The sequence below is a fragment of the Carcharodon carcharias genome, chromosome 10 (genome assembly GCF_017639515.1).
Source record: "Carcharodon carcharias isolate sCarCar2 chromosome 10, sCarCar2.pri, whole genome shotgun sequence".
NCBI classification, from domain to species: Eukaryota; Metazoa; Chordata; class Chondrichthyes; order Lamniformes; family Lamnidae; genus Carcharodon; species Carcharodon carcharias.
In genome coordinates, this window is record NC_054476.1 from 157,493,851 (window position 1) to 157,517,154 (window position 23,304).

Here is a 23,304-nt window from a genome sequence, read left to right on the forward strand (position 1 = left end):
AAATGGAAAATGCTAAAAATCTGCAATAAAGCCAGAAAATGCTGGAAATACAGCAGATCTGTCAGCATCTGGAAAAAAAGGTCAGATTAATGTTTTGTGAAGAGACCATTTAATTGAAATGGGCCTAATCGTAGATGCCCAGAGATCTCATGACCTGGTCATGCAGCTTGAAGTGAGGTTGGGTGAAACCTCCGTCCACTGCTAAATTTCAATGGGTGACATTGTTCCAAGTCCTGGGGGGCTGTTGTTATTTAGCTAAAAAGGGCAGGTTCCTGGGTCTCTAGCCCTGTGAAGGCAGCAGAAGTTCAGAGCAACATGCTGGTACTCTGAGATGGACATTAGGACTGGGTCAATAAGATTTCTTTCGCATTTTTCCCCTGAAGACACAGGACAGTTGAGAAATGGTGTAATACGGGAGCCTTCAGCAGGCATTCTGCAGCTGGGCCTTATCAAAAGGTGATCCTGGTAGCACTCACAGAGAAGTGCAGCAGTTCTCCTGGACACTCTCCCAAAACTGCTGCCAGCGCATGGGAGGGGGGGACAGGGGAAGAAATTCTCTTGCCCCAAATTTGGATTTTCTGTACAAACTAAATGGAGTGGGAACTCATTGGAACTGGATACCTCAAATTCTGCCACAAGTCTTGGCAGAGTTGCTTGCCTCACACCCCTCAGGGGTCATCCTTTGTACCTGGGTGTCTGACTAAAACGGCAACCTGACCTTTCTCCTTGCAAACACTGACAGGCGTTTCCTGCATTTCCGGTTTTATGCCTCCATTTACTCTGGTTTGATGTACTTTTTTCCCCTGACTTTTAATATGGTGCTGAGAGGTACGCAGATCTGTAACTTGATTCAGTTAAGGGTGCTGACAGATTCGTGATGTGGTTTCTATTTCGTATTTTCTTCCAGTTCCTTCCAGACCTGCTGGGGAAAAAAGGAATCTTACTGCAGCTTAGTGCACCGACACAGCCAGATGTGGACCTGCGGAGGGCTGCTGTGTACTGCATGGCCAATCTCTGTCTTGGGTAGGCTTTCAAATCTTAAGTAATTTGGCGCAGGTTAATTTGTAATCTGGCAAATATTGAACCCTTAAATCACCCGTTTTCATCGCTGGCCTGTGCTATTTTAGGCAGCAGAAGATTAAAGGGATGGAGGGACAGGATTTAAAGGAGCTCTTCTCCTAAGACACCAAGACATCTCCCTGGATGGCTGACAGGAGATGAATTTGTAGCTGAATGAAACAGTCTGTTTACCACAGAGATACACTGTTCTGTCCTACCAAAGTGCAACTTCCCATCTAGTGGTCAAGCTGGAGAATTGTTTGATCGCAAAATTATGACTGGTTTTGTAGTTTTTTTGGCATGCTGGTGCAGTTTTGTATTTTTCATTTAATTATTAATTCACATCGTCTGGGCGTCTTATTACCAATCCCCATTTGCCCTTGAGACAGTGGTGTCACCTTCTTGAATCGCTGCAGCTCATGTGGTGAAGATACTCCTACAGTGCTGTTAGGGAGGGAGCTCCAGGATTTTCACCCGGTGGCGATGAAGGAATAACGATATATTTCCAAGCCGGGATGGTGTGTGACTTGGAGGGAAATTTGGAGAAGTGGTGGTATTCCTATGCGCTTGCTGCTCTTGTTCTTCAAGGTGGTAGAGGTCACGGGTTCTGGAGGTGCTGTTGAAGAAGCCTTGGCGAGTTGCTGTAGTGCATCTTGTAGATGGTGCACACTGCTGCCACGTTGAGCTATTGGTGGAAGTAGGTTTCACCAATATGCTTTGTGTTGACAGGATTAGAAGATCCACTCATTGCAATCAATTCTGATCATCATTCCTTAAAAGTTCAGTTCAATGTTATATATGTAGTGGGATGAAGACCAGGCAGAGCACAGTCTTGCCCTATATTCCAACCCCACAGACCCTCAATCCCCTGCCACCATCACCACCTGATACACAATAGAAATACCCTTCAAGGCTGAAGAACCTTGGGCCTGGCTGTCCATGGCAGTTGGCCATAGTAAATTTGGCAGATTTATCTCTGCTGTCAATGCCAGCTACATGGGAACATAGGAAATAAGAGCGGGAGTAGGCCATTCAGCCCCTTGAGCCTGCTCCGCGATTCAACTGAAGCATGACTAATCTTCCACCTCAATGCCATTTTCCTGCACCATCCTCATGCCCCTTATTGTATTTAATAAGAAGAAATCTATCACTCTCTGTCTTGAACATACTCAGTGACTGAGCTTCCACAGCCCTCTGGGGTAGAGAATTGCAAAGATTCACCACCCTCTGAATGGAAAAAATTTCTCCTCATCTCAGTCCTAAATGGTCTTACCTTTACTCTGAGACAGTGTCCCCTTGTTCTAGACCCCCAAGCCAGGGGAAACATCCTTCCTCCATCTACTCTGTCGAGTTCTGCAAGAACTTTGCATGTTTTAATGAGATCACCCCTCATTCTCCTGAACTCTAGAGAATACAGGGTCAGTCTCCTCAATTTCTCCTCATAGGACAATCTTGCCATTCCAGGAATCAACCAGGTGAACCTTCGTTGCTCTCCCTCTATGGCACATAGACCTCGCGCCTAAGTTTTCAGCAGTATGAGCATAATATAGAAGTACTTTAAATCATTCTGCTACTTTAGGAAGGGAGGGATAAACTCACACCTTGCAGACTGAAGTAGGTTTATTATAAACTGAGAATGTATATCCGTGATACATGCCAGCTGTTAATACACATATTGCACTAATAATCTTTATAAAATGCTTCCATTTCTTGCTGATAGTATACCTGGACAGCCTTACCTGGAGGAACAGTATAAAACTGTGTCTCTGCAGACCTTTCTAGTTGTGATGAGGAATCCAAAGTCTCCTGAAGTCGATGATGTTACGGTTTGTAAGGTAAATAGCCAGTATGTTTCCAAGGGCACTGTTACACGTTTATTTTTAATCACAATGCAGTTGGCTCCTGCCACTAAATAACTAATTCCTGGGAAATGTATTTAAACAGCCAGGGTAACCTGCCCTTTGACCTTTCCTTCCTTTCTGGTAGGGATGTGCCTGGTCTCCGCTTAGCATGACAGCAAGCTTGTGGCCATGAAGTCCTGCTTCAGAGACTTGAACACAAAATTGAAGCTGACACCCCCAGTGCAGCACCGAGGAAATGTTGCACTGTTGGAGGTGCTGTCTTTCTGATGAAACATAAACAGAGTCCTTGATTGTGCGCTTGGATTAAAGTAAAAGATTTCATGGCATGATTCAAATAGCAAAAGAGTTCTTCCTTCCTAACATTTATCCCTCAACCAACAAGTAAAGCAGATGATCTGGTCACGTATTTTATTACTGTTTGTGGGATTTTGCTGTGTGCAGCTGGCCTGCTGCATTTCCTACATTACAACAATAAGTAGACTTCAAAAGTACTTTAGTAGTTGTAAAGTGCTTTCAGATGTCCTGAGGGTGTGAAAGGCACTATGTTTATATGTGCAAGTCTTTCTTTTATCCTTATGCCAGAGATCATGAGCTCTCCGTGTGGAAACTAACAGGCATGAGCCAGCAATGAGTGTGAAAGTTCATGTCTGTGCTTTCAAGACATTCACAATTTAGTGGCAAGAAACAGAGCTCGTGGTGCCCAGATTATGATTCATAATCAGGGACAGCCTGCTTTATAACATGGGTGTTGCTAACTGTGAATTGTATTCTGCATCTATCAGTCTCAGGCAAGTAGCACAGCATAAAGGGTTCAGCTTCTTGTTATAATTTTGAAAAATATATAAAAATAATTACATTATTTGTTAACCCAGCTTTCTTAGCACCCTCTCAGTGCCAGACCCTGTCCACAGACCACGGAGACAGACCAGGTAGCTGTCTGCTGGGAGGTGGCTGGATCTTTGTTCCAGTGGGGACTTTACCTGACCTCTGCTCATTGCTTCTCCATGATAGCTTTGTTAAGACTGAGCTCACCGCGTGACAATGCAGTGTCTCAGATTTGCTGTCTCAGCAGGAAGCATGTTTCTAAGTTAACTCCCTTGATTTGTATTCACTTCTACTCAAAATCAGGTCACAATGTTTCTGTTCCTATAGATTGAGAGAAGTGCCCGTGATGTGATGAAAAGCCTCGAGTCTACAATAATGTTCCAAAGTGTATCATGTGGATGCTGATATCCACAAGGACTCAAACGACAGAATTTGTTATTAAACAAAGTTATGCTGTATGGGCTGACAGAAAAAGTAACTTTTTCGAGGAGTGAGCAAGACCTTACAAGGCATAAAGTCCAGACTGGGTTAAGTTGTTCCCCTGCCAATTGAATTGCAAACTGTCAATGCCTTCTGGAGAGGAGCAGAGAAAGGCCAGAGCAGAGTTGATGATGGTTTTAGTAAACCCAATATGCTTCACAAACTTTGATCTGAATTTCCTGTGTATGATAAGGAAATTGAAAGAGGTAAAAATGGAGTCTCTAGTTCACGCCATTTTGACCTTCTTAAAAGAGTAGTGGTTATCAAAGGTTGTGTGAGTCTGATCCTCTCCTTGTCCAATGACCACACTATGTGCATTTTCCAAAAGGGGCCATTGAGGAGCGATCAGGAGCTGAAAACATGGTTTCTTTGTGGTTGCCTCTCCCTAGTCTGTGCTTATATTGACCGGTGCGACACCATATAATGCATCCATCCCTTGAGCCACTGAAGAGACCCTGAAAGGATTTCTACTGCGATGTTTTAAGCAGGAAAATTTTGTGAATTTGCCTCACGTTTTCTGCCTTGGGTCTCTGACATTTCCCGGAGATTGGTGGCTTGGTAATTTTTGCTCTGATTTTTCACTCCCCTCAGTGGAGTGGCCTATCACAATACCAGAGCTAAGATTTGGAATGTAGCACTGTTGGAACTGACTATATGTTTCTCGGTGCCCTGACACTTTGTGTGTTGGTGGTCCAATTCACCATACCACTGTACTCCACCTCTCATATCTAAGCGAAGATTCTGAACCCTACATATTCTTTGCTGGACGTATGATTTGGTTATAATTCTTGTTTCAGTTGTTGCAAAATGCATTGAAGGGCATCCATTCCATTCTGAATGCAGGGAGAATTAATCTGACGCAAACCGATCAACTGGGGACTCTCCTGGCAGTTTTAAAGGTAAATGGATGTAAATTAACAACAATATAACATTGTTTTCATGGTTTAACAACTACTTTGTTAGCAGAGAAGATAAATCTAGAGGAGAAGCATTGCCAACCAGCACTTATCCACGTACCATGTCCATTGTTTAATTACATGATTTAAACCCTGTATCCATGGTGGAGCTGACATATTGGAGTGATCCAGGGTAAGGTGGATCCCTGCAGTCTGTCTGCTTGGAAGCGTTGGAGGGTGCAGTCTGCTGGGAGACTGTGAAAACTGAGCGATCCACCTTACCTTGAAACTCTGTTGAACGTTAGCAAAATGAATTTTAGCTTGATGTGCACTCTGCAGTTAATCTCCCAGTCAAGTGTCTTATTTTTCTTGTGTTTATTTCTTCCCAGACATACATGTTCTATGGTTTTCCAGGTGTGAACATTGAAGTTCCTGCTGTCCTTTACCCAGCCCCTCTGCCCCAGTATGAAGGTAGCTCACCCACGAAGGAGCCAACAGGAGGTGCTACAAACTCTTCAAAGCAAGTGGGGGTAATAACATATTCTCAGTAATATGGTTAAGAGTGAAAGATGTTGCAACTTTTGAGATATCTTTGTTTATCTAAGTAAGTGGCATCTGCTACATTGAAGCTCTATGTTGTAAAGCAACAACACATCAAGAGTGATCATTTTAGCTGCAGGTAATGGTGTATAATGGACGATGTTGAATTTGTTGCCTATTATAAACGCATGCCAATTTTCACTTCCTTGTCCTTCAACGGAGAGGAGAACTGGTTGCCATGTGTAATGGGTAGTTAAAATGATCTGACTCCTTTTACACCATCACTGAGAGTTAAGGTTACAGCCAAAGGGTTCAGATGATGTCCTAATTCACAAGGGTGAAGCCTGAAACATGAAAAAAAATCAAACGGTTCATAACTTTAGCGCTGATTATCAGATCTCACTGTGTGCAAAACGGCTGCTGCTGTGTGCCTACATAATCAGGCACGACACTTTAAAGTTGTGCATTGTATGTGAAGCACACTGAGGCTTTTCTGAGAAACATGATAAAGCGCTACATAAATATCAGTGTTTCTTTACTCTTGAATGGCATTTCCTGGACCCCGAGTGTATTGTGTGGAATCTGTGGTGGAAGGACGTTTTAAGGGTGTCGTGGTGCCCCTAAATGGAGAGCAGCATCTGGCAACTCAAGCCTGCATTTTCAACCAATGCCATGTCTGGTTTTACTTTGTTGGGGAGCAGCTTCCCCTATGCCAGTGCCAGTTTCGCTAAATTGAAAGGCCACAGGTGGCTGCAAAGGACACGGTCGGGAGAATCATCAAGAACTAGAAGGGTGAGATCAAATGGACCCAAGAACATTCTATATCCAAACCCGCCTTTTGGGGTGAAGCAAGTGACCTGAGCCCATGGGGCAGAATTTTACGCCCTGTGGGTGGGCGCACGGCTGACCCGATCGGGCATAAAGGAGCGCGAGATGACTGCGGGCGAGCATTCTGACGTCATTGCGCACTCGCACGATGTTTCACTCGACGGGCGCGCGCAGGAGTCGGAAACGCGCCCGCCCACAATTAAGCGGACAATCAAGCCCATTAACGGCGCAATTGTCTCTGATTTTCCATGGCCCGTCCTACCTTATGGTTGGCGGACGGGTGAATCGGCCAGGCGGCCTTTACGTTTTTCGTCAAACCTCATCCGAGGCCGGGATGAGATCTCCGTTAGGAAGCAAAATAAAAAGGAATATCCGTGGACAGCATTTTTATTATGATGCCTCGACATTTTTCTGCAGCTTTTTACTTTACTGCTTTATTTCATTATTTGCAGGCCTGCAGCTCCCTGAGGCAGCTGCCTGCCTTCAGAGAGCTCTCGTGCGGCGTTCACCCATACCTGCAGTGGTGTCGCTGCCCGCCTTCTCACCCCCCCCCCCCCCCCCCGGCAGCGCTAATTGGCCAGCCAGCATGAAATCGCTGTCAGGGTTCCGTTTCCTGGCCCACCGATTGCACGCGCCCGAGTACCTAAAAATTCAAGAGTACCAGTGCTATCTAATTTGTAGTGTTGTATTCTAACAGGGAGTTATCCTCAGTTTCCTTGCAGGTGGAATTAAATTGGGCCCCTTTACTTATACCATCCATCAGTTTTCATTGTGCAAACGACTGGAAGGATTTTAAGCTGTCAGTTTCGATTTTCTCCCTCAATTGTTTGATTTCTTGATGGGTGAGGGATAACTGAACCGACAGCCCCTGCATCTACTATTTAGGATGTCTGTTGGAAGATGTATGAAGCGAAAATTGATTAAATTAGAACAGCATGTTTAAACTTACGCAAAAGAATCAAGACAGAGTTGTAGCTGAAGTTGTCAGCGAGTAATTCTGCCACAGACGTGATCATAGAGGCCCCACAGTGACACATTGGGCAAATGCACCAGCTAATGCTCAACTGAGCGCTACAGAGCAGGTTGATCCCAGGTGTGTGTTGAATGAGCTGATATTGACCCAAAGCTGTTGATAAGGGCACGAGAATGACTTTGAAAGACCTGGGCAAGAGCGAGGAGGGAAATCAGCATGGGTTCTCACTCAGGATGTGGTTCAACAACAACAGCAACAAACAGAACAACTACTTATATTTATATAACTTCTTAACGTGATGAAACATCCTAAGGTGCTTCACAGGAGCGCTATGAAACAAAATATGACACCGAGCCACAGAAGGAGATATATTAGGGCAGATGACCAAAAGCTTAATTAGACGTAGATATTAAGGAGGTCTCAAAGGAGGAAAGCAAGGTGGGAGGTATAGGGAGGTTAGGGCATGGGGAATTGAAAGCCTGGTCACCAATGGTGGAGCGATTACCATCAGGGATTTTATAAATTTCATAGTTGAACAGGCCCCTGATGTCTCATAAATGAAGAATGGTCTCTCAGAGGATTGGTTGTGTCCAGGAAACCATTTTCCAACCGCCAAGAAAGACAAATAAGGCAAAAAACACAGCTGTATTTTACAGTCCGGCTGAAAGATAGTTTTCTGATTGGGAAATATGTTTTAAGGGAGGGAGGTTGGTCAGGGTGAATCAAGTGTTGCTTTTTTCAAAAGTATACATTTTTAATTTTCTGTTCTTAAAAAAAGCATAAAAAAAAGAAATCTCGATCCAAAAACAAGAAGGAACAATCAGAGGACCAACATGAGGACTGGAGAGAGACAGCACAGCCAGAACCACTCCATGGAGTGGAGAGTGGGGGGCAGAGAGAAGGTGACTCAACTTTCAGCCTTCTCCAGGAACCAAAGAACTATTCTGACAAGACAGTTTCTTCTCTCGATGGTAAAGATTCTTCACATTCCTTCTGTCCTAGCTGGAAAAAAATAAATAGTTCTGACTCTGAGTATTCAGACACTGAGGGAGGAATCCAGAGCAAACTGAGGTGAGTTTTTCATTCATATATTTGGCATTGATTTAAAATCTAAAACTCGGAGAGACGGTAGCGTAGTGATATTGTCACTGGTCTAGTAACTCAGAGACCCAGGCTAATGCTCTGGGGACACGGGTTCAAATCCCACCACAGCAGCTAGTGGAATAAATCTGGAATTGAAAGCTACTCTTAGTAATGGTGGTCATTTTTTTGTTGTTAAAAACCCATCTGGTTCACTCATGCCCTTTAGGGAAGGAAATCTGCCTTCCTTACCTGGCCTGACCTACTTGTGACTCCAGACCCACAGCAATGTGGTTGACTCTTAACTGCCCTGTGAAATGACCTAGCAAGTCACTCAGTTCAAGGGCAATTAGGGACGGACAACAAATGCCGGCTTTGCCAGCCATGCCCGTATCCCAAGAAAGAATAGAGGGAAATCTAAAATGTTCTTGTGCTGAACGCCCTTTGTTTTCAACATGCAAATAAGTCTGATGCTGCTGTATAAAAGATCTGTAAGGTTTCTGGGACTAAACATTAGGAAGAATTAGAAGTGTACAAAGTGCTATCATGTGCAGTCTATGGCAACTTTGTAATATTGCGTATTTAGCATAAAAATGCTCTGCAGTGTTCTGCCCAATTAGAGACAGGCAGTGGCCTTGCCCTGAAGCCTTGATTACTGAGTAGTGGTTGCTGAATTTGTTGTGCTACTTTAAGCTAATGGTTAAGACCAATGGGACCATTTTTCAGCTTTGCCTTCCTGACGAGGAGCCATGCCAGTCGAAACAATTTACTGCATTGTATGTCTGAATGCCCAGCCCGTGCTCAATCGAAGTAGAGAGGAGGTAGTGTAGGGGGAAATTACAGAAGGGAGGAGGAAATAAAAAGTATATTACGACAATTTTCCTTTCTGATTATAGATCACTTCAAGCGAAAGTCCGTCAGGGCGCCTTGGCCTGCTTCCTTTCAACTATAAAATCAATAGAGAAGAAAGTTCTGTATGGCTACTGGTCATCTTTCATTGCAGATGCGCCTGGCATTGGAAGTCCACAAGCTGTGTCTTTAATGACCATTGCTTTGAAAGATCCATCACCAAAGGTAAGGGATCTGCATGTCCTTCTGTTGGAGCAATATCATATGTTTTGGAATTATTTTTTATTTTCTGCTTTGCCTTTAAATCCTGTTGTTTGAATCAATCTCAAGTTAGATTCCAAGGTCTAAAGAACAATGAGGGAGTAATCCACCTTGCTGTGTTGGCCTGTGGGTCAAGCCAGGGATCGCTGGATAACAATCAAGATTGGCAACTTTGACTGATTTTCTCATCTAGTGAAGGGCATGCCATTACTGCCACTGAGGTCAATTAATTCAAGACAAACCAACAATCGACCCTGGTACCTTGCTGATCTCCCTGATTCATGCAGACCATTCATCTACAATGTCAGATTTCCAGTTTGTGTCCCCTGAACCCTTGTAATCAGGCCCTCACAAAGTCCTATTTGCACGTGCTGTTTTCTTTTACTTTCTTACTTGCTAGTTTGTCCTCTTTGAATGTTGTGTATTTGGAAATTTGAGACCAGTTAATTTAGCACTGCTACCGTTGGACAAATCCTGAATCGGAATATCAAAGCCTGTTCATATCAATAATGTCATATAGATCTATATTGATGGAAATGCCGATTCAAGACACCATCCTGACTTGGAAATATATCGCCATTCCTTTCACAGCCGCTGGGTCAAAATCCTGGAACTCTCTTCCTAACAGCACTGTGGGTGTACCTGCACCACATGGACTGCAGCAATTCAAGAAGGCGGCTCACCACCACCTTCTCAAGGGCCATTATGGATGAGCAACAAATCCTGGCCTTGCCAGCGATTCTCACATCCCATGAAAGACAAAAATGAAAATTAAATGTTATATGTGGGCCCCGGGGTACATGTTACAATTCTATGTGGCCAGCAGGTAAAAGCTTGGGACACCGCAGAACCATGTATGAGCTACTGCAGTGCTGTTTTTGTGTGTGTCAGGTCCGTGCTGGTGCACTCCAAGTCTTATCAGCCATCTTGGAAGGATCTAAACAGTTCCTATCTGTCGCAGAGGACACCAACGATCATCGGAGAGCTTTCACTCCTTTCTCCGCAACCTTGGCTTCCAGCATCCGGGAGCTTCATAGATGCCTGCTGATTGCCCTAGTGGCAGAATCCTCCCCACAGACACTTACACAGATCATCAAGGTAAATCAGATCTATTCCCACTATAATCAGGAGCTCTTAGTCGTTAGTTATCTTGACTTCACAAATCCCCAAATTACTGGAGATGTCAACTTTAACTTAAAGTGTTGAGTTGAGGCCCTTATCATTCAGTTTAATGATCTCCATTTTTTTTTCTCTATTTTTGAATCAGTGCCTTGCTAACCTGGTAACCAATGTGCCATACAATCGCCTCAAACCAGGACTCCTTACCCGTGTTTGGAACCAGATTAAACCATACAACCGTCGCAAAGGTTTGTGTATCCATTTATTTATTTGCTTGCTAGTAGACCTGTGGTGTTGCTTGAGGGCCAAGAAGAAGTGGCATTGAGGCAAGTAGGAATGATGGGCTGAAGCAGGAAAGGAAGAAAGAACTGTTGATTATATAGCACTTTTCACAAGCTCAGGATGTCAAAAAGTGCTTTACAGCCACCGAAATACTTCTGAAGTTCAGTCACTTTTGTAATGTAGGAGAGGCAGACAGGAGCTGCGCAGGTTGAGAAGGAGAGGTAGAAAATGAAAAAACGAACGGATCGGGTGCAGATCAGATGTGGAATGAAGAGGACCTTTAGCTTATGTCTGTGTTTTTCTATGTTCCCTGGGTGTAAGTGGGAATTCTTATGATGGCTGGAAGGGAATTCAGAAGTTTTTTTTTATCCTCTGGTACTTGGTTGTTTTACCTGGTTGTTTAGTAGAAACAGCGAGACAATCAGAAAACTGGGACATGAACCAGCCATTTCGGACACAGGAAAATGGGATTACATAAACAGGCAAAAGAAATAAATGTAGACCCCCTCTTCCAGCGCATCACCACAAATTATCATATGTATTTCTTGCTGGCTTTTTGGATTTTATCCTTGTTATCCTTCTCGCTATCTTAATATTTTTCACAATTCCCTCCTGGTTGAGATAACGGGCAGGTGATTTACTCCCAGTCCTCGACCAATCCTACTCTCTAACCGACTGCTGGAATTTGACAGCATCTTTGAGTCAGTTTCCATTTTTAATCTCCCTGTCTATCCTTCGTAAGGTTTGCATTCTGAGTTTGAAAAGGGCACTAAGTTGGCATTCGCATATGCAAGGGACCTGTTTCAGGAAGGGGCATTGGATGTCTCAGGTTCTGCCTTTACAAGTATGGCAGAGGCAGGGCTTTGCACTTTTAACACATAATGAGCACGTCTTCCACCACATCGGATACCTAGGTACTCATTTTGCACTTGGAAAAAAACTCTTGAATGTTGCCAGCTTTGAAGGATGAGAGGTGATCTCATTGAAGCTTACAAAATGCTTACAGGGCGTGACAGGGTAGATGTGGATGGGATGGTTCCCCTGTCTGGTTAGTCTAGAACCAGGGGACACGGTCTCAGAATAAAGGGCAGGCCATGAGAGGAGGAGGAATTTCTTCACTCAGAGGGTGGTGAATCTTTAGAGTTCTCTACCCCAGAGGGCTGTGGAAGCTCAATCATTGAGCACGTTCAAAACAGAAACCGATAGATTTCTAGATACTAATGGCATCAAGGGAAACGGGGATATTGGAGAAAAATGGCATAGAGGTGGATGATCAGCCATGATCTGTTTGAATGGCGGAGCAGGCTTGACGGGTCGAATGGCCTACTCCTGCTCCTGTGTTCCTATGCCTTTGAATTTCTAGGCTCCTGACTCTTGCCATGGTATGATTCTGTGGCCACGAGGTGACCTATCTGACCATTTTTCATGTGAATCTAGGCACTTAGGGTGAGCAGTTAATTTGATTGCGGGGAGCTTCGCAGATACATTTCTCACTTTCCTGAACGTTTTCCATCTCGAGTCTCGGGATAGTGATTAGAATGTGAACCCCGGCGGATTTTTGTTTTCATCTTAGGTCCTCCCTAATTGAGGTGTACAAACAGCAAATGAACTGGACCCAGTATAAACCAGCCAGGATTTCTGCCAGTGCCCCCTTATCTAATGACTCCTACTGGGACACAGTCAGGCTTGGCTGAGAAATATCCCTTGTCAAAAGGCAAAATATCCAGGCTCTCACAATGTCAATGGCCTTTTATATGAGGTATTAGAGATTTGATCTGAAACCTGCGGAAGGGTGTTCTTTTACTTGCTGAACTATGATAGGACTGGCACTGCACAAGGTACCATTCATATCCCAGGCAAATTTAGTTTTACAGTCAGCCATAAACCTTGATTCTGCCTCTAACTTTAGAAAAGCTGATTGATGGTGAGTATTTTAAATTTCAAGAACTATTGTGCTTTTGTTTTTAAACTTCAGATGTCAATGTGCGTGTATGCAGCCTGACTCTGCTTGGGGCCATCATTTCGGTCCAGGCTCCTCTCCCTGAGGTACAGCTGCTCTTGCAGCAGCCCAGCTCCACAGGTCACTCGAACAGCGGCTCAGGGACACCACACCGTCTCAGTGACTCAGAGTCCTGGCGAAAGCCCCAACCATCAGGAAACCGGGATGGAGAAAAGGAGAACTGGGAGAGTCCACAGTTCGAGCTCGGCTGGCTGATTCAGTTGTGTATTTCCATCGTTACCTTACCAAAGCAGGAGCCGTATTCAGACAGTGACACCAACACAGGGGCAGCAAATAGCTTGTATGAGCCCTCTCCTGTGCGAGTAGAAGCACTACAGGTGAGGCCTTACCTCTCGGTTTGTTGTTTAGAGAACTGGCTTTTATTTTTTATTCTAAGCTCTTTATAATGTATTTAGCCTTTGGTGGCATTCTCCCATTGTCCCTTGCTATATTATCTCTGGGTCATTGACTTTCTGAGGAAGGGGCAGACTGAAGATCTGCTCCTAAGCCCATCACTGGCATCTCCCAACCGCAAGTCCCAAACTTGAGTTCTCGGAGCATATGTTGATGCCTCATTCAAGCTAGAGTCTTGAGGAGGCTGCACTCCAGTCCTCTTTCAAGATTACTGATCTGGGCACTTCATTGTTTTAACTATGTTGCTGTTAAAGGTTAGGAGTGCCAGCAATTGGCTCATCAATGTATTTAGTGCCTCCATTAAATACCAGAGCTATGGCAGAGTATTCACTAGTGGGGGGGGGGGGGTGGGGGGGGGGGGGGGGGGGTGGGTGTGTGTGTGTGTGTGTGTGTGTGTGTGTGTGTGTGTGTGTGTGTGTGTGTGTGTGTGTGTGTGTGTGTGTCATATTTAATTCCTTAATTTAAATAAGTGAATGCTTCATTGAATGGAATGCAGTTGCTTTGTTAATCTGTTCCACAATGAATCCACTTTGTGACTGAAAACATATGGGGCAGAATGTTTTGTGCCACGCTTGACCTGAGCGGGAGTCAAATAGTGCGTGAAGACACTGGCTGAGCACCCCGACATCATTGCGCACCCTCGCCATCTGCCGGTTGGCGGGCCCGTTCGAGGGACGGCAGGGCGCCCACCAACAATTAAAGGGCCTATTAGGGCCCTTCAGTGATTAATTGAGTTGCGTTTTTCACTGCCTGCTCAACCATTCGGTTGGCGGGCGGGCGGGCTAATAGGCCAAGGCGGCCTTTGCATTTTTAACGAAACCTCATCCACGGGCGGGGTGAGGTTTCTAACGCTTAACTATAAAAAAAATGTTTTAAGACATCCTTTTTTTTTCTCATGTCCCTCATCATGTGACCGAGTCACATGTGGGGATATGTTTATATCACATGTAAAAAAAGTTTTATTTTTCATCTTAAAATCTGTCAGCTCCTTGAGGCAGCTCTGTGCCTTCAGGCAACTGTCCAGGGGCTCCCCCGGTGCATACGCACAATTCAGCGCTCGCACTCCTCCTGCCACCCCCTACCCTGGCAGCGCTGAGGCTGTTAGCGCACCTTTCCTGCGGGCTGGGCCGTTAATAGTCCAGCCAGCGTGAAATCGTGGTCGGAGCCCCCGCTTGGTCTTGCCGGGCCCACCCACCCGATGAGGGGAAAGTCCTCCCCGTGATTTCAGTCACATGAACATTTTAAGAGGACAAATTTTTTTGACATGAGTTAATTCATCTTTTGGCAAAAGATTAGCAACAACCCGAAATCTTTTCTGGGAACGGAAATGGCAGCAGAGCCTAAAACGCTTTCCGACAGAGGTAACGCTGTTTTTGTTGTTTCTGTAATGTGACTGAGTGCATTCTGTCCTCTCTGAGGCTCCATTAGTTGGAAACGTGAATGGGGGTTTGACTGCTTTTTCTCCGCTTGTTTGTCCTGTAGGTATTGGCGCTGCTTGTCAAAGGGTACTTCACAATGGCGCAAATCAGCTTGTTGGAGCTGGGTGAAGTAGCATGTAGATGTATGGAGGAACCGGACCCATCTATTCAACTGCATGGAGCTAGGGTAAGGAGAACATTAAAGCTAGTTTTGCCCACTTTTTTTTTGGAGCATTTCCTCCTTAACGAGGAAATGAACCACTTGTCTGGAATTTCTGTAGGAGTTTTCCCAACCTACCTCCATAATTTTGGTAAAAACTTCAGCACTGAACAGCTTGAAAAATAAATGGCCGTTTGCATTCTTTCTCCATTGGCTTTGCCGATCTGCCACAGACGATCAGGAAAACCTCCAGGGAAATTCAGCGTCGCTTTCTTTTCAGGAACAGGCATTAGTATTATGTATTACTGAGTCACTTGTCCCAACAATGTGCCTTCACTCCAGGTTCGTATTCCCAACACCGAACCTCTGTGGCCTCTTTGCACAAGATCGCCAGATCTAGTGGTGCTTTTGAGCACTTGCCTGCTACAAACTGCTCGAAAGATGGTTAAATTCTCATTTCACGTCGGATCCTTACGGACAGCAAATGGCTTTCGTCCCAGTAGTTTTTTTTACTGCAGTTCAACTCCACGCCTTATTTGTACTGAGACTCCATCCAGACTTGTAATTGGAGCCTGAATGGAGCTATCCTATTTTGAACACTTCTCCTGTTCCGTTTCCTCCTTTCCTTCCTGTCCGCAGGGCACTAATCCACTTTCTAACGTTAGTACCTCACACAGTGGCCGCTGCTTCTGAGTGATCCTAGCTGGTGGACTGTGAGGAAGCCACTGATAAATCCGATCTTGTCTTCATCCATCGTATTTTCTAGCTGAAGTCAATGAGGAGTCGGGCCACTGCCTGATTTATTTTATTGTTTTGTTCCTAGACCAGAGTTTCTGCTGCCAGTTGTAATGCTCCCCTTGATGTTTTGGGTGAGATCAGTTAAGCACAGATTAACATTGGAACTTGGTACCTTCCTGCCCTTATGTTAGTCAATTTTCCACAACATTGGCTTTGAAGACGGTACCTCTCTCTTTAAATCTTTGGATACAGAAGTCTTGCACCTATCACGTGTCCTTCATACTTCAGATGTCAAAGTGTCAAATGTATTTAAAAAAAGAGTACAACAGTCTTTTCAAGCTCCTTTCTTTTGACTTGGAGTATGAATTTAAAAGCAGCTGTCAATGTACAAAGTTCTCTCTCACTGACACCAATTTGGAATTGTGTCTATTTACCGCTATTAGGAAAGTTAATGTAATTCTACCCCTGGCGCAGAATGCGCGTTATGTAGTTAAAATGTTCATGTTGTTATGAAACAGTCCATCATTTTACTTGCCAGGAGCAATAAAGCAGATCTGCCCGTGTTCTATAGAGTTTCTGTCAGCACGATGCATATATTTGTGCACCAGGCGTTGCTGGAATTTAAAAAGAAAAACTTGAAGCAGATGGAGCATTGCAGTGGTGTGAGGGGGTGCAGAAAGGGAGGAGTTCAGCCCTGATTTGATCTTTAGCAGGTGAGATTGAATCAGCCTGAAACTTGCCTGCAAGTTGGGCCCGGACTAAAAATGGACCAACAGGGAGGCCTCAGGTCTGTCACCTGGTCATTGGCTGGGCCAATGATTTTTAAATTGGTCACAGTGCCCTGGATTAGGGAAGAGGAAATGGACTAAAATTCTGGTTGCTATGCAGTGACTCCTCTACTGGAAGGGCAGGATCAGGCTTAGCAATGATATCCCCCTTAGCCAGATATTCCATCAAGACTAACTGCTGAGGATCGCCAGTGAACATGGTGAAGCACTGGAAAGTGACCACTGCTCTTGAACTGTACCTCAATGAGGGAACCAACATCTTCAAAACTGCAGAAAGAAGGTTAGAGAATAAAAAGACCACACCGGAGAGAGACAATGCACCCTTTCCCCAAAGTGTGTCCGCATCTTTTTCTCTCTGACCCTGCCTCTCTCAGACTATGCACCTCCTACTGCCGAGATAGCCACAGCCAATCCTGCTATTGGTTGCCTTACGGGAACACGTAACTCTGTGATAAATATGTTGTGTGTTTTCAGCTGCTGGAGGAGATAGGTTCCGGGATTGTCCAACAACATAAACTGGACTCGCCCACACCCCTCAGTCAAAGAGTACCTGTCAGCCAGGTAGGTTGTTATTCTTTCTCCCGCTGCCGCTGTTATTGTCATGGATAAGTCTGTCCATTTCGTAATTGATATAATTTACTGCTTGTTAAATAGCTGTTGCTTGAGGCAACATTTTGCCTTGATAATTTGCTGTGACAAAACTTAACAGAGAATTCTATAAAGGGTAAATTGAAACCAATGTTAAAATGTCTTTTTCCCCATTGAACATTTTTTTTTTCTTTATAATATTGCTAACCTGCCCCTGAGTTTTCTGAACTCATTGTCTCCTCAACCACCCCTCATTGTACTGACTTCCTTTCATGGGGGAAAGGTCCATGGGATCCAAATCCTCCAGATTAGCATATGCTGAGTATTATTCTTATGAAAGCCTTGAGCGTTGCAGGACTATTTGACTGTTCATGGTGCTGTTTCACCTGACACCCGCAAAAATGGTCACCTCCATTCAAAACTCATCAGGATTGGGGATTCTGGCTGATTTTCCTTTTTCTAAATTGCTCCTGCGAATTATAGCATCCACAGCTATTTCGGATCAACGAACTCAGCATTGAACATGGATTGAACCAAATAGTATTTATAAGACCATAAGACAAAGGAGCAGAAATTAGGCCATTCGGCCCATCGAGTCTGCCCCGCCATTCAATTAAGGCTGATAGGTTTCTCAACCCCATTCTCCCACCTTCTCCCCGTAACCTTTGATCCCTTACCATCTTTGAACAGCCCCTGTGAAGTGTGCAAGATTAGCTTGGGGTAAATCTGCCTCTGGTGCTGTCACATTTTGTTAGAGTGGGGCAGTGCCCAGTTGCTGCTCTAAACTGGTATGGCTGAAATCACTGTCTGGCACAGGGTGACTGAGAACGAAACAGGGACATTATTATTGCAGGGCCTGTTTTTAAAAAAAGCAAGAGAGAGGGCAACATAATTGGGCCCTAAACCAAATTTGCATCACACAATGTATGATCAGAGATATCTGAGGATCAAAACTCTTCATTCAGAGTTTTTACCTCAGGTAAAACGTGCTCATTAATTGTGGGTTTTCCAACTCCGCCATATTTATCAGAATGTTCAGCGTAAACTTATGCTGTCCAGAGTCTATTTTGTCATACTGAGATGGGATAATTTCTCCCCATGCAGGTCGTGACCTTTTGGTCTAGGATGTTGAATGGTCCTTTGCCAGGGGCATTACAGAATGATGAGCATCCTACACTCCAGACCAGCACCTGTGATGCAGTTTCCTCAATTTTACCAGAGGCTTTTAACAGTCTTCCGGTAAGAATGGCTGGGAAATACAAACAGCTACATTTCCTTTCTTGATGTGTTTAAGTCCTTGTTATGTTGGGGTAAAGGCTTTTGTGTCCCCTATTAAAAAAAAATAAAAATCACATGGAATTTATATTGTCAACACATCTCTCCAAAATATAAATTGATCTGAAGTACAGAGACTACTGCTGTAGAGGTAAATATAGTGGCTATTTTACACAGAGCAGGAGATGAATTGATGTGTTAATGTGTACTTGGTGGTGTTGGTTGAAGGGAGAATGTTGGCTAGGGAGAATTGGGAGAACTGACTGCTCATCTTAAACCTGAACCAGCAACACCAACATTGGTTTAAGGTCACATTTAAAGGATTTGTCTATGACCATGTAGCACTCTGTCAGAGATAAAAACAAAAAACTGCGGATGCTTGAAATCCAAAACAAAAACAGAATTATCTGGAAAAACTCAGCAGGTCTGGCAGCATCGGTGGAGAAGAAAAGAGTTGACATTTCGAGTCCTCATGACCCTTCGACAGAACTAGGTGAATCCCAGGAAAGGGTGAAATATAAGCTGGTTTAAGGTGGTGTTTGTGGGGTGGGGGGGTGCGGAGAGAAGTGGAGGGGGGTGGTGTGCTTCTAGGCAAAAGCAGTGATAGAAGCAGATCATCAAAAGATGTCACAGACAGCAGAACAAAAGAACACATAGGTGTCGAAGTTGGTGATTCTCCAGACTGAATATTGAATTCAACAACCTTAGGTCTTGACCTCCCTCCTCCATCCCCACCCCCTTTCTGTTTCTTTCCCCCTTTTGTTTTTTCCCAATAAATTATATAGATTTTTCTTTTTCCCACCTATTTCCATTATTTTAAAATATTTTTAAATCTTTTATGCTCCCCCCACCCCCACTAGAGCTATACCTTGAGTGCCCTACCATCCATTCTTAATTAGCACATTCGTTTAGATAATATCACCAACTTCGACACCTATGTGTTCTTTTGTTCTGCCGTCTGTGACATCTTTTGATGATCTGCTTCTATCACTGCTTTTGCCTACAACCACACCACCCCCCTCCACTTCTCTCCCCCCACCCAACCCACCCCCCCATCACCTTAAACCAGCTTATATTTCACCCCTTCCTGGGATTCACCTAGTTCTGTTGAAGGGTCATGAGGACTCGAAACGTCAACTCTTTTCTTCTCCGCCGATGCTGCCAGACCTGCTGAGTTTTTCCAGGTAATTCTGTTTTTGTTTAGCACTCTCTCAGGCCTGCACTGGAGTACCAGTCCAGGTTACGAGTTCAAGCCCTGGGAAGGGACATAAACTGACAGCCTTGATTACGAGAGCAAGACTATTACCATCAATGCCCTTCTGCCTTCCTAAATCACAGAATCACAGAGTGCAGAAGAGGCCCTTCGGCCCATTGAGTCTGCACCGACACGTGAGAAACACCTGACCAACCTACCTAATCCCATTTACCAGCACTTGGCCCATAGCCTTGAATGTGCCAAGTGCTCAACCAGGTACTTTTTAAAGGATGTGAGGCAACCCGCCTCCACCACCCTCCCAGGCAGTGCATTCCAGACCGTCACCACCCTCTGGGTAAAAAAGATTTTCTTCACATCCCCCCTAAACCTCCTGCCCCTCACCTTGAACTTATGTCCCCCTTATGACTGACCCTTCAACTAAGGGGAACAGCTGCTCCCTATCCACCCTGTCCATGCTCCTCATAATCTTGTACACCTTGATCAGGTCGCCCCTCAGTCATCTCTGCTCTAATGCAAACAACCCAAGTCTATCCAACCTCTCTTCATAACTTAAATGTTTCATCCCAGGCAACATCCTGGTGAATCTCCTCTGCACCCCCTCCAGTACAATCACATCCTTCCTATAATGTGGTGACCAGAACTGCACACAGTATTCCAGCTGTGGCCTCACCAAGGTTCTATACAACTCCAACATGACCCCTCCCTACTTTTGTAATCTATGCCTCGATTGATAAAGGCAAGTGTCTCATATGCCTTTTTCACCACCCCACTATCATGCCCTCCGCCTTCAGAGATCTATGGACACACACGCCAAGGTCCCTTTGTTCCTCAGAACTTCCTAGTGTCATGCCGTTCATTGAATACTTCCTTGTCAAATTACTCCTTCCAAAGTGTATCACCTCACACTTTTCAGGGTTCAATTCCATCCGTCTCTTATCTGCCCATTTGACCATCCTGTCTATATCTTCCTGTAGCCCAAGACACTCAACCTCTCTATTAACCACCTGGCCACAAACGAGCAACAAACATTTTTTTTTTTAGCTTCAGTAGAAACAAGGCTGGGTGAGCTGTAGGTGGTTTAGATGATTGCTGTTTCCCCTTACCTTCACCCACTTAACTAAACTTCAAACGAAATGGGAGAAGAGTGAAAAGCCGCAAGTGCAAAGTTACGAAATTTCATGTTTACCATTTTGGAAAAACTCACTCAAATTGCCCAGGACTGCTGCTCTGTATTTGGGTTACCAGTAATCACACACATTTTTTAGTGTTTTATTTCCAGAATGATATAGCAACAATCTGAGAGTATTTCACTCACCTGCCCTGGTGTGCAGCACAGAGGAACTTGAAAGAAGAGGAGGGACTATGACTATAGCTATGGGTACTCGCAATGCTAGCAACATCCACCTGCAAAAGGACCAACATGGTTACGTAGTTGGACAACAGAATGAAATATAAATGAGTGCTGTTCAGTTTGCCATTACAGTATGCACCTGAGAGATATACCAGTTTTACACTTGGACTGTTTAATATCCAAACTGACAGCACTATATTGGGCACACCACAATTGGCCATTGCGCCCATGCACCAGAGAGGGAAGCTAACAGCTCCCATTCCTGGTCGCTCTCTATTGATCTGTACTTAAAAGTGTAAGGAGGGAAGCCAGGTTTATCTTCACTTGAGAAGTCCCCTCTGGTTGAAGAGCCTTTTGGAACTGACTGTCTAGACGTGGCAAGGTGTTAGAGGGCTGTCAGTTTCTATGGAACTTTACCCCAGCATGACCCAATAGCTTTAGGGAAGAGAACATTGGCAAACGTACACTGAAAGAAGAGGAGAAAGGCAGTCTTCTGCTAGTGAAAAGAATTAGTGAAGAAATGCAGGGTTCATAGACGAGTGCAGGCATTTGTAACTGAGTGAGCTGCTCAGCTGCGAATTTTAACATTGATGTATTGAAATTGTTTTGTTAGAATGAGAAGCAGATTCTGTGCATAACTATGCTGCTCGGACTCAATCATAGTGAGCATCCCCTGGTCAAGGCGGCTGCCGTACGAGCTTTGGGCGTTTACATCCTCTTCCCCTCGCTCCGACAGGTCAGTACATCCTACAGTTGCTCAGTTAGATGCACAGTCTGCTGATCTAGCCATTGAGAATTCTTCTTTACAGGATGATAGGCTATGTGTCCATGTGGCACCAAAAGGTGTCAAATCAACTCTGCTGATATTTGGTGCTTCAAATGAACTGGTGTGCTGGTGTGAACTGGTGTACAGGCGTGAACTGGTGTGCTGGCATGTGTTGGTACACAGGCAAGAGCCTGAGAAGAAAAACTGAAAATGCCGATCATACAGCTATTGAGATGCTCATGTTAATGTGTAATAACTACACGGGTGAAGGACTTGCGGGGGAGACTGCTGCTTATGAAACTTCAGGAAAAAAGGGGAAAATTAGGGGCAGAAAGATTTTTAAAAAAGCTCCAGTACCTGACAAATAAACAGAAATGTTATGGACCAGGAAAATCACAGGGATTCTACATAAAATACCTGCTGGTGCATGGCCTTTTGTGATCAACTTCGAACCCCCTGGACTAATAATAGATTTCTGCTATGCATTCCCTGCAAGTTATGCATTCCACGTCCCTTGCAGCACACATTTGCTAGACTTTGAAATGTGTTTTTGTACGTCCAGTATGAATCTGCCAGTGTTTCTGACACACACGTACAGATATTGTAATGGGAATTAATGAGAGCTACACTTGCTTTTTGGAAGTACGGATACTGTTTTACTGTCTTTCTTGTTCATAATATATCTAATTACTAAGTTATGGCCTGGTAAATTTTCTACATTTGATCTCTTCCTTGCTCCTGTATAATGCAGTTTCTATTATGATTCTGCAGGGTGCAGTAATTCATCAAAGCTGAAATTAAACCGATAATCTGTACACTTGACTGCAATGTCCTTGGCCTGTCAATTCATCTTTGACCCATATAAGCTTAAATGAGATTCTCACTGCCTTTTGTCTCATAAATCCTCCCCCCTATTCTTGTTGAAGTCTTGCCTGTGGACCCTTCTGTCCAGCTTTTATCTTTTCTGTGGAAACTCCCTGATCAGTGGGCAAAGCGCTATTTCCACATGACTGCCCTTGGTAGGTGCGGTGGTGGTCTGTACAGTATTGCACAAGATTGCAGTAATACATTTTGAATAACTTGAGCTGAAAGTCTGCTGTCAGAAGTGATTAAAGGGAACAAATGGCACAGTAGGTTAGACACTGTCCTTTTACCTCTGTCTTCTCGGTTTGGATGAGATAAAAGTCTGTCTTCTCTGCAGAAAGTGAGTTTGAGCATCCTAACCCCAATTTCTAGTAGATGTGACTCGATAGCAAATAAAGAAAGAACTTGCATTTATGCAGCACCATTCGCAATCTCAGAACATTCCAAAGTGAGTTATAGCCAACTAAGCACTTTTGAAGTGTGGCGACTGTTGGAGGAAACACAGCAGCCTATTTGTGCACAGCAAGATCCCACAGTGATAATAACCAGGTAACCCCTGTTTTAGCCTTGTTGGTTGAGGGATAAATATTGGCCAGGATGTTGGCCAGCTATTCTTCAGAATAATGCTGTGAGGTCTTCCCTTTCAAATGAGTGTAAAAGCTGGAGCCTCTGT

General features: G+C 44.4%; 1 protein-coding gene across 3 annotated transcripts in view; it reads left to right on the plus strand.

Moving 5' to 3' along the window:
• The window catches only part of heatr6 (HEAT repeat containing 6), a 58,566-nt gene that overhangs the window by 14,842 nt on the left and 20,420 nt on the right, over positions 1-23,304 (plus strand). For 2 of the 3 annotated variants that reach the window (XM_041198300.1, XM_041198302.1), the window contains exons 4-16: positions 908-1,023; positions 2,780-2,894; positions 5,024-5,125; positions 5,512-5,652; positions 8,242-8,534; positions 9,440-9,617; positions 10,545-10,751; positions 10,921-11,020; positions 13,030-13,391; positions 14,950-15,072; positions 17,046-17,132; positions 18,264-18,398; positions 21,615-21,737. In XM_041198300.1, the coding sequence (XP_041054234.1) occupies positions 908-1,023; positions 2,780-2,894; positions 5,024-5,125; positions 5,512-5,652; positions 8,242-8,534; positions 9,440-9,617; positions 10,545-10,751; positions 10,921-11,020; positions 13,030-13,391; positions 14,950-15,072; positions 17,046-17,132; positions 18,264-18,398; positions 21,615-21,737 (2,082 nt within the window). The remainder of the gene's footprint in view (positions 1-907; positions 1,024-2,779; positions 2,895-5,023; positions 5,126-5,511; positions 5,653-8,241; positions 8,535-9,439; positions 9,618-10,544; positions 10,752-10,920; positions 11,021-13,029; positions 13,392-14,949; positions 15,073-17,045; positions 17,133-18,263; positions 18,399-21,614; positions 21,738-23,304) is intronic. The other variant, XM_041198301.1, reaches the window with a different exon arrangement.